We start from the raw sequence: 11,718 nt of genomic DNA, 5'->3' as shown, positions 1-11,718 counted from the left end.
ATTAAAACCTGCATATCTGCTCTTCTTACTGTATATCAGTGTTAACTCATAAAACTGGAGCACAATCCAAAGTTTATGGAAGTGAAAGTCTGCTGATACAGAATAAAAATAATTAACAACCAGACCTAGGCTGGGTGAGTGGATGGGCGGCAGGAGGAGGCAGGCACAGGAAGCAGAAGTAGAGATTTGACATAGTGACTGCAGGATGTACCTAACGTCTTAAGTGCTCTAAATTCTAATGGAGGAGTCCTTCAACTTTTAAATGTTGTCTTGTAGAGGAGGCCAACTTGACATATTCTGGTTTGTCTTTTGAGTTAAGACAAGTCACAGAGTAGAATAATGAATGTTGAAGTCTGGGGAATAAAGTGCTAATGTAATGGTTATGAAGGAAGAGCTCAGTTAATATTCTCTTTCTCTGCAATATCACATTTTGCAGGTACTTTTTGTGTGTATATATAGCAATAGATACTAAATTGGTCAGCCACCTTGAATATATATGAAATGACACTAGTAAAGTAGTTCCTATTACTAAAATTGATTGGATTCCATTATGTTTTAATGTCTTCCTAATTTAAAGCTCTAAAACATGTAATACATCTTGTCAGATGCTCCTGACATACAGATATCTGCCATATATGGAACAATTCCACACTATTAATCAACTAGCCAACTTACCTTTATTGATTTATAAAATTTTAAACAGAACACATGTTTCATCTCTGTAGCCTAAAAATGCTTATGATCATTTTAAACCATATTTGTACCATTTTATAGTCCATACAGAATTGCGTATGGGCAGTTATCACTGCCTGTGCCCTTGGAAGGTTGTGGAGAGCCACCAATGATCTAAAACAGGGTTGAAGCTCGTTTAATACTACCCACATCACTGGTATTTGACCTGAGATTATTTTTATTTTTTAAAAGATTTTATTTATTTATTAATGAGACACACAGAGAGGCAGAGACACAGGCAGAGGGAGAAGCAGGCTCCATGCAGGAAGCCCGTTATGGGTCTTGATCCTGGGACTCCATCACAGCCTGGGCCAAAGGCAGGTGCTCAACCACTTAGCCACCCAGGCATCCCATGAATTTTATTTTTTCATCCCTTTCTACCTGCATTTTGCTTAGACTAAATTATTTTGTGACCCAAAGGCTTACCAAGTGCCTGGGCTAGTTGGAATTAAAGGTAGGAAATAAAATTACAGGTAATTGAAAGTTTACCGTTTAAAATATGTCTATCAACCCATCATCAGTAGCATTCTCTATGAATTGTATACAAGAGGCTGCTGTCTCTTCAATGGATTTTGACCAGCCACCAAGATTTCCAGCAAAGTAAGGGGAGATGCTAGCAGAAATCTGGTTGAAGTATGATACCTGTTTCAGAAAGAAAATACATTATTTCAATTGTCTGTTGATTTAGAACTTTTTCACATAGGGATCTGAGTCTTGTTGATATAGAGGAGGTTATCGCCCTGATCTGGGGATGTTCTGGAGTGGATCTAAAAGGATGACCTTAGGATTCCCCTGATGTGGAACACACACGATAGAATTACAGTTAATTAGGAAATGTGGGTAAAGGATTTCTCTATATATGCAGGAGCAAATTAAGGTGCAGATGTTTCATCAAACTTACGGTACAGGAACTGCTGTCAATAGCATGGATGAGAAATCCAGCACATAAAATTTCACTTCTGCTGTACTGAGGAGAAGGTGGAACTGATGGTAGAGTAACCGACTTCACTGCCACCGTGTAAGTGTTGCTGAAAAATGAAAGGGCATTCTCTAAGTTATTCTGAGAAATGAAGAACAGTTGTTAGAAAATAAATTCTGCAGTTAATTCAACTTGTTTATATAAGTAGAAGTGAAACTATGGAGACCCAGCTCTTCTGGATGAGGGTTCTGCATTAGAATACCTTCTCTATGGCTACATTCAAGTATAGGGAAGGGTTAGGGGCCACAGGTGTCTCCCGCCTAAGGATTACTTACACTTTGAGTAACTCCACAAAGCTGGAGTCATGTTCTAAGCATGTTTTATTATGCCCTAATGGGTTGTAGTGACTGCTGTTAACATTTGGCTGTGTATCCCTGAAGACTTTTTTATAAATCTATAACACTGATGTATGCCAATGCATACAAAGATTTTTGCATAAATACAATCATTTTCTAAATATTGGCCTACAATTTGATTTCTGCCTACTTATAAATCTTTGGAGGTATTTCTGAATCAGTGCCTCTATAGCTACTTCATTGTTTTTAATGATGGCACAGCACTCTACCATAATTTATAAGATGGACCTTCAGTTTATTTCTCTATCTTTTGCCATAATAAATGACGCTACATTGAATGTCCATGTGAATTCATATTAACCCATGTGTGTTATTTATTTCCATAGGCCAGCTTTGACCTGGGAAATGATGCTGGCCAGTTCAGGTGTAGACCTTAAATGTTCTAGAAGCATCTACCTCTTATTTCTTTGAGCACTTAACTCTTAGGACACTTCCCCTTAGAACACAGACACTGTGCCCGGAGAAGTCCAATGCCCACAGAGAAGTCATGGACAAACTCTCTAGTCAACAGTCCTAACTGGCAGCCAGACATTTTGAATGTCTAGCATAATTGAGCCTTTGCAAATTCTAAACCTATTCCTGATGTTTTATTTGGCAGTCACTGCATTTTTACTGATAATGGAATATTCCAAAGTTCTGCTAACTATCAGCATTAACGTGCAGACAGCAAAAGGAAAAGGAACTACTTCAGGAACCTTGAATGGTGCTTTGCATGCAGGTGGCATTTCATAGATGACTTTTTAAAATAACTGAAGGTCCATCTAGAAAAAATTCAGATGAACATCATTCAAGACCAGAAATGCCAATATTGCTTTCCTTATTTTCAAATCAACTTTTGCATTTTCTCCTCTTCTATAAAACATTACTATAACACTTAAGTCCCATATACTCACCCATCTTTGAGAGGCCTTCTTCGTGATACAAGTACTACCAAGTCTTTGGGTTTGTCACCATTCACTACAGGACAAGTGATATAATATATCTGATCATCTTCACTCACGCAGTCTATGACTTCACAGGACCTATGTAAATACAACAGTGAAAGAAAAGCTACACTTTTCTACTTGCTTGAATAAGGCATTCACATCTGTTTGTTTGCAGAACTCCACTACTTTTTTTTTTTTTTTGAGAACTCCACTACTGATGCCTACATTCAGTCTTCTGCTCACATCCTCCCAAAGCCAGCATTATTTCCCAAAGTCTGTCTTTAGAAAGCTGTTTAGTCAGCAGGAATAATAATGCATATGATGGAGAGAATGGTGGCCATATGATTCTAAGTTTACTGCCCTCAACACTTCAGAGAAAGGCATTTATAGTTGTTTTCTACAAAATTATTTCTCTCCCTAGGATCAGGTAATAATATCTGAAGACTAGTGAATTATAAGGACAGTCATGGAAGGACTCTTAGATAAAGGAATATGGTATGCTGGTAAGAGCACCAAGTTCAGAGTCAAACAACTTGTTTTTGAATCCCATATGCATACTCCGTATCTATGTTATATTAGGCAAGTCACTTTATTTTTTTCACCTAAAATGCAAGTGGAATAACTATGGAGTTATTGTGAGGATTAAATGAAAACATCTGGCACAGTACCTGAATCAAGGTAGGTACACAAGACAAGTAAGTTGAGTTAAAATTCATTCATTCATCCATTCCTCCATTTATTCAAGTTCAGTTTGGCTGGAATGTCAGGTGATGTAGAAAATAGTACAAGGAACATTTGAAATGAATCAACGCCAAAGTTTAGCTATTGTTCGTGCTAATAGTTTTGTACTTAGAGAGTATCTACAAATATTGATGCAAGAGTACTGTGAAGTATTCCTTCTTTCAGAGTGTTCCACTATGATAGCATTAACCATGATGTATTATTCTGGCATCTATGCAGATGTAACTCATGACCCCAGAGGTGTTTCACTTTAGCGGTATTAAATTGTCTATTACATGGTATTAATCATTATCAGGTTTAGCCATTTTAAAGCTGAGCTTCTAACCTCATCAAGGTTAGGAAGTAACTGATAATGCCTAATAGGAAGCCCGTCTCCCAGCAAGATGCCCAGTGAGGCCTTGGGTGCTGTAGCCCTGGAGCTGGGACTCCTCGGAGGAGGGGACGTGGCCCTAGTGTAATCAGACCCTGTCCCTGCAGGTGAGGGGACTCAGCACCTTGTATTCCAGGAAGGGAGCGACAGAGCAGAGGAGATTGGTTTGGGATGCAGGAGACAGGAAGTAACAGAAGGAAGAGATGTGGGCTTGAAGGGAGTGGGCCCTGATCAGGAAAAGCAGGAAGGAAAGCCTTTGACTTCATTACTCACACAGCTGCCCCTCAGCTTCTCACCAGAGAATGCTGCTTCACAGAAGAAGAAGGAACTGCTAATTAAATACCAAGAGTGGGAAGTGGGAAGTGGGAAGGATGATTAGATAAACACTTCCTCAAGAGCAACAGAACTGTGTATTAAAGTACAAGGGTGTGGAATTCAGAACTCGATGGATCTGGGTTCCAATTCAGGTTTGGTTGCTCTCCTGTCTATGCCATCTTGGCCAGTCTCAGAACCTCCCTCTTGTTAAGTGGGACTAATACCAAGTGTGGAGTTGTTGGTAGGATTGCAACAGATGTAGGTAAAGCATGTCATCTCAACAGAAATGATAAATTATTAAGATAATTTTTGTTTTGCATCTCTCAATAGCACTTGATGCAGTTTTCAGTGCAGAGCCAAGTTCTAAAACATACTCTTTCATTAATAAACAACAGGTCATATGTCGGGCAATGGAGATGGATTGCAATATGGAGGCCACCCTTTACATGATGTTATTGAAGGAAATATTTTAAATGTATTCTTACACGTAATGGGGGTCCCACAAAGGTCTCTTGGTAAAGTCAGACAAGAGATGGTAAGTCAAGTGTGCAGGCCTTTCCACATGTTTCTCAACCCAAACAGATAAAATGTCATTCTCTTCCAGGGTATATATTTTTATCTAAAAGATAATAACAAGAAAAAATAAATTATAAAAGAAATATGGATGTTTTGACTTTTAAAATCACACACAGAGTCATAGGTTGATTGTACTAGCTAAGGTATCTCGGCACCTGAATAACAGTGAAGCCAAATCATGGCAATTTCACTTCGAATATTTGCATGTCTAGAGCTTGGACCAGGATGTTATCCTCTATGTCCTCTATATAATATGTGACTTGGGTTATTTAATTATTGTGCAACAGTTTGATATTGAAAAATAAAAAAATGTGAGCCTTTATTTTTTTATCTCTTTGTGATATTTCCCTGCCTCTACCCAGGAACAATAGAAAATATCAGTAGGCTGATAGAGAAGCCTGTCAATTCCTCTCCAGAGAGCCTGGACGCTTTCTTAGGATGCCAAGCGTGCCAAGGCGTGCCAAGGGGCGCAGGAAGCAAGCCACCACCTCTAGCACCAAGTCAACCTTTCCAAAGGGCTGCTGAAGCACCATGTTTCTTCAGCACAAAGCATTCTTTAATTTATAAATCACAAGTGCCCATCCTGCAGAGAGGCCAATTCCTGGGTTTCTAATATTGTTATTCCTTAGATGAGAGGACACCTGTCTTGGGCAGCCATTTGACATAAACGATAATGGATCCCCTGTTACTCCAAACTCTCCTGCTATTGCACTTTTGCTAATAATCAGAGATATGTGCTCAGGTAAGAGCACATTTCCACCCTGCCCATTTTCTCCATCTCTTTCATGGTGCTTTGAAGTTAGTGTTGAAATGTGCCATCTTATAATCATCCCCATGGCAACAAGCTGTAAGAAGACAAATAAACAGAGGGTTAAGACTTCACTGTAGGAATCGAGCAGATGGACAAGTCAGGCTGTGAGGGAGAAAACCTTTATTTAAACATAAACATCTTCAAGAAGAGAATGAAGAAATAAGAAATTGACTAAAAGCAGCTTAGAAAGAAAAGGAGTGGCTATTTGTTCACACCATTTTACCTCTTTAGTTGATCCTTGTGCCATGACTGTCTTTAAACTGAGCCCACAAACGAGGACATGACCTGGGCTGTGGACGTACATCAAACAGAAAGCCATGAATGCGGCTCCAGGTGGTGGCTGAGACTCACCCCAACATAGCCATGCCTAACTTTGTCCCCTATAAGGCAGGAGTAAACTGAGGTTCCCTGGTGTAAATCCAGAAGCAAGTCATCAAACTTTGGTGGCCCTGTGACCCCACATCAGACTTCTGGGGCTCTGCAATCTCACAAGAGGCAAGGGCAGGTGGCCAGGTTAGCTTCTGTCAGATTCAGGCCTTGGAGCAGCCATGGTCTACACTGATGGAATGAGGGTGGAGAGGGATGTAATCCTGGGCTGAGTGGCTGAGTACTTGCTAAGGGCTGAATTGTGTCTCCTCAAATTCATATGGTAAGTTCTCTCAGCACTTCAGAATGTGACCTTATTTGGAAAGATGGTCCTTGTAGATGCAACTAGTTAAGATGAGGTTGTAGCATAGTTGGATGGGCCCCTAATCCAATAATGACTGATGTCCTGATAAAAAGGGAAAATTTAGATGCAGATATGCTCACTGGGAGACACCATATGAAGATGAAGGCAGTCAGGTGACACATTTACAAGCCAAGGTCCGCCAAAGATGGCCAGCAAACCACCAGACGCTAGAGGAGAAGGCCTGGAACAGATTCTTTCTCACTTCTTCAGAAAGAATCAACCTGGGAGCAGCTTTCTAGAAAAGCGTTGTGATGGCTTCCTAGGGCTGCTCCCCGGGTTGCAGACACCTGCTGCTGCTTCCTCTCCCGAAGCCACAGCAAATGTCACGCTGCACAGCCACCACTAAACTCGGCCCTCCCAGGGGTTACTAAACATCTCCAGCACCGAGTATGGTATTGGACGAGTGCACGGTGTTTCGAGCCTTCTCCCAGAAGGTGAAGGTAGCAGAAAGCCCTTCTCATTGCTCTTCTGTGAGAATCAATGGCACCGATGCAGACAAAGCAGGCAGGGGAAGGTGGCGGTTGGTGATCTCTTTAAACCTTAGTATTTTAGAAAAGTCAACTTCTGCTTAGTGAAAAAATTCTCCAAAACCAACTCTTTGAGAAAATGTGAAACCTTTCACGCTCACAAGAATACAGGTTAAATTCCACCTGTAACCAATCAAACATTTTATCATTTGATGCCTCGTGAATTTTATTCTATGACATGAAGCTTAAGGTGAGTAAGCTTGAAATTGCCAACAGTTTAGAACGGTATTGTTTTTTCATTCTAATGAGATTCTGTTTAATGGATTTGGATATCTTATGCCAACAGCAGAAGAGAAAAGAGTATAGTTTTAGAATTTTTATACTATCTGTTTTATACTATCCGTTGTTGTTGAGACAACATTACAAGGAGGACAAAGTTCTTCACAGAGGCCTGGCTGGGGAGGTGCCTGGGGAATTACCCAGGGGGTGGGGTGCAGGGGGGTGCTGGGGAGGATAACTGGTCGTTGGAGCTCTGGGACCAGCCCCTCCCCAGCTGCAGTGAGAATAGCTCCCTCTGCTCTGTTTCCTGTACTGGGTTTTGTTCTATGGAAAGGTTTTCAAGTGGTCCTTACCATTCTGGCTTTCATCACCTTTCTCAGCTACTACCCCCTAAATAAAAAGCTACTCTCCCAGGACAGTCTCCTATCCAGGCTGATTTCTACCCTGGGGATTGGGCTCAAGCTACTCACTGCCTACACAGCCCCTTTCAACCTCCGGCATCTACTCAAGCTCCCGACAAGGAGAAATGAATCACCTCCTTTCAAAAGTTCTCTCTAAACAGTCTTGTTTTACTTTGCGGTGCCTAAGAGCTGACCTTTATGATTTAAACACTGGACTTGCTTATCAACTACCTGAAAATAATTCATCCGCTGCTAAATGTTTATGTGTGGTGTTGCCAAAATAGCCTGCAAGCTCCTTCAGAGTGAGGGTTCACCTTTTGCTTCTTGTACTGCTATTATTATGAATTCCATCACTGTACATAAAAGTGAAATAAGACTTAAAATAATTAGTACTGCTCATTTTAATTACAAATACCAGAAATCTTCAACCTTTGCTATTTAATTTATATAAAAAATAAGTACAGATTTTAAAACCTGAAAAAGTATGATTCACAGCAGATAGTTGTAAGAATTATTCAATGAAGAGGTAACAGAAAAAACTAAGAGCACTGTATTTTAAAATTAAAACAATATGAAAGTTTTAAGAAGTAGGAGAGAAGAGGATGGCCTGGAAAGGAAAAAGAATCAAGTTTTATCATAAATATAATCTAAGGAACTGGAGGGCTTTGAATTCAACAGAAATGACTTAAGAATGTTGCTTTAATTATATAGTATCTTCTAATCAAAACCCACACAAAAATTAAGAATGAATTGTTGATGGCTCTCCTTGGACACTAACAAATACAGCATTTCTTTGTTTAGGTTTATTTTGGCCCCAAGCTCCCAAAGAGCTGAAGGTTTTGTGTATTATATGACTTCACAAAACATGTTCTCTTCCTTCCCAGACACAAGTTTGCCCTTTCCAGTGCTGCTTAGACGCCAGCAATGATGCAAGAAGCAGATTTCATACTAGTAAAAGTCTTGAAGCATCTTCTGTGTGGGATAAAGAGAAAAAGATCATTTTATTACATGAAACCTATGTTTCTGCATCACTGAATTAAGCATATGTGGAAACATAACTGGATCCAAAAAGGGTAAGGGAGATCCTGAAGGGATGCAGAAGCGACGACAAAGACATGGGAAAAGCCAACCATCCGGGACGAAGCACTGACAAGAGTTAAAGTTGAAAAGAAGCAGTAAAGTAGCATCTGAGTTTGCTTCAGCTTTAGGGTAAGTGACCGCGTAATGTATCGTCCCGACTGGGGCATGGAAGCATTATTAATAATTATGATAAGACAATGGATTACGATGGGATCATCACTATGATGGGAGAACCAGGACTGCCCCAGGAAAAGCAGGACATACGGTCACCCTATTGTGGAGGCCCCTGCTCCACTGATGAGAAACAGGACACCCCGACTGTGAGCACAGAGAGTAGACATGACTGCGCAGCTGCCGGGTGCTGGGCACCGCAGCCATCGGGACTCCTGGGCTGACCTGACAGTTTAGCTAGTGTGGGCAGCAGCTTCCCCAGATCCCCTGACATGCCTGTGAAATTAGACAAATCAGGATCCAAATGATACATGTGTATTTAAGTTTGAAGACCTGCAAAAACGGTGTAAAAGGTGCCAAGAGAGATACAAAGAAGTCAAGGCAAGGCTTCTTTCATAGAAAGTCTGTAATCTAGTTAGAGGAAAAGACCACACGTAAAAAGTTAAATTACACCATGAGACACCAACATCAATGTGATGTAGCTGTGGAGACAAGTCACAAGACAGTGCATAATTCATTGACAAATTAATTTTGAAAAAGTCATTGCTAAGGGGATTCCTATGGGGAGGGGGGAGTTCCTTCAGTCAGGGGTAATAGGGGTGGCTTCATGCAGAAGCATTTGTCCCAAGGCTTGAAGACCAGTTAGAGAGAAGTGGGATATGAGAAGTTCAGAGGTAGGAATGTTTGGGGCGCACCAAAGGAGCCCAGATTCACCAGCATGGAGGAGTAGAGACAGCACTGGAAAGGTACTTGAGTCTTAGAAAAAAGTTTCTCAGGAAGATTTACCTTCTTAAAAGCAGCAGTAGAAGCAGCAGAACCACCACCACCATGAGCACTTTCATTTGTGATGGCCAGCAGGTTGTGCATATACCTGGATGCCTCCTACCTTTTCCACCACACTGGTAACCTCCCAACCACTTCTGGCTGCCAGATTTTTGAGAGCCTCCACATTGGCGTTACTCAGGGATACCTAAAATACAAATGTTGTAAAAGCTGAGAGTTTGACCCACAGATATGTGATCAAATAGTTTCTGCCTCTAAGTGGGACCTGTTCAAGCCAAAGTGGTAATGCTGAGCTTAGAACTAAGCTATAGGTAACACAGTTTCCATCTCCAACTCTTTTTAAGATTTTATTTATTTATTCATGAGAGACACATAGAGAGAGGCAGAGACATAGGCAGAGGGAGAAGCAGGCTCCCCGCAGGGAGCTCAGTGCAGCACTTGATTCAGGGATCAAGTGGATCCCAAGACCCCGGGATCATGACTTGAGCTGAAGGCAGACGCTCAACCACTGAGCCACCCAGGTGCCCCCCTCCCCCCGTCTCCAGCTCTTTTTACTCATTCATTCATTCATTCATTCATTCCTGAGAGACACAGAGAGAGGCAGAGACATAGAGGAAAAAGCAGGTTCCTCACAGGTAGCCCAGTGTGGGACTTGATCCCCGGACTAGGATCACATCCTGAGTCAAAGGCAGACGCTCAACTGCTGACCCATGCAGGTGTCCCTGTCTCCAACTCTTAATTCAGAATTCAGACAAAATAACACAGGGCCTACATGCTTCACAAATTAGTGTCGTATTAATTGGTGTCTCCAGCAAAGACAACATTATCTTTTAATATGACTTAGAATCAACAGTAAACTTCGATTTCCCTTTATATTTCATGGTCAAAAACTTTATAACGGCTAATACTTTGTTGTTGTGTTATAAAAATGCAAGCTGGAAGGCATGTCATTCAGCACAAATCGCAGGGACACCAGCTCTTGGTGTCATGCTGCCTGAATGCATCTGATGATAGATCATTCTGAGTTGGTACTTTGGAAACTATACACGTAATTCAAACAAGGCAGAGAAGCAACTAGTTGGTCACCACTTACTGATTGGTTTTGTTTCATTTTGAGATAAATAGTTGATATATTTCACCTTCTCATCTAACCTGTGTAGGCACAACCTGAATCCGTTAAACATGGGAACTTTCATTTTTATGATGATGCCATTTTCCATTTTAATAATGATGCAATTTTTACATGAAGAGCTCCATATAATAAAACCATTACCTGGTTGGTTACGTCCCAGTGTACACAGAGTGGTACCTCTTCTTTGTGGGAAATAACATATTTTCTGGAAAAAAAATTAAAATTAAGTAACATATCATAATAATAATGTTATAATAGTAAATAAGTTTACTTCCCTGCATTTAGTGCAACAACAGTAATCGAGACACTTTCTTGAACTGAAATCCAGTTTTAAAAGTTGCTTTTTAGTAGTGGAATTATCAGGAAGATCAATTTCCGTCACGGTTAGCCTCCAGCCAGGAAACATCAGACCTTCTCATTTCACATGGTGTGGGAACACAGACCCAGAGAGGAGCCTTTTGTTACATAATTTGCTAGATAAGAGAAGATAGCATGAAATCCTTAACCCAGATCCCTTACCTGCCTAGGCGAATTCTCTTGCGTGCAATAGCTCCACAATACCGTCTCAAATCGTCCTTTAATAAAAAACAAAGCAAAATCAATAAATTTCTAATATTTCAGTGCTACAATCCTGACGTCTCTCTCTCCTAATTCAGTTGAAGGGGCTAGCTGGGGCACACGCAGTGTCCCTGCGTGAACTGTCCTCATCACTCACAGAGGCTGGGTGCATGGGTAAAAACACAACCTTTACAGCCTTTTTCTTTCTTTTTTTAAAGTAGTGATTGTTACCATTTCTGTTACCAGAATTATACACATATCTCACTATAGAGTTTTTAGGAGAGGTGAGAGTTGGCACTCACGCACCTCAG

General features: G+C 40.8%; 1 protein-coding gene across 1 annotated transcript in view; it reads right to left on the bottom strand.

Annotated features, from left to right (window-relative positions):
• Positions 1–955: 955 nt before the first annotated feature.
• ACOT12 (acyl-CoA thioesterase 12) overlaps positions 956–11,718 on the bottom strand; it is a 43,803-nt gene continuing 33,040 nt past the window's right edge. Inside the window, exons 9-15 of the mRNA XM_041753344.1 lie at positions 11,369–11,424; positions 10,991–11,054; positions 9,821–9,904; positions 4,905–5,038; positions 2,961–3,089; positions 1,634–1,760; positions 956–1,374 (exon numbers count right to left, since the gene is read on the bottom strand). Coding sequence (XP_041609278.1) covers positions 1,225–1,374; positions 1,634–1,760; positions 2,961–3,089; positions 4,905–5,038; positions 9,821–9,904; positions 10,991–11,054; positions 11,369–11,424 — 744 coding nt within the window. The 3' untranslated portion in view covers positions 956–1,224. The remainder of the gene's footprint in view (positions 1,375–1,633; positions 1,761–2,960; positions 3,090–4,904; positions 5,039–9,820; positions 9,905–10,990; positions 11,055–11,368; positions 11,425–11,718) is intronic.

The sequence above is a fragment of the Vulpes lagopus genome, chromosome 4 (genome assembly GCF_018345385.1).
Source record: "Vulpes lagopus strain Blue_001 chromosome 4, ASM1834538v1, whole genome shotgun sequence".
Classification (NCBI taxonomy): Eukaryota; Metazoa; Chordata; class Mammalia; order Carnivora; family Canidae; genus Vulpes; species Vulpes lagopus.
Note: the sequence above shows the minus strand (reverse complement) of the source record. Positions and strands in the feature narration are given on the sequence as shown.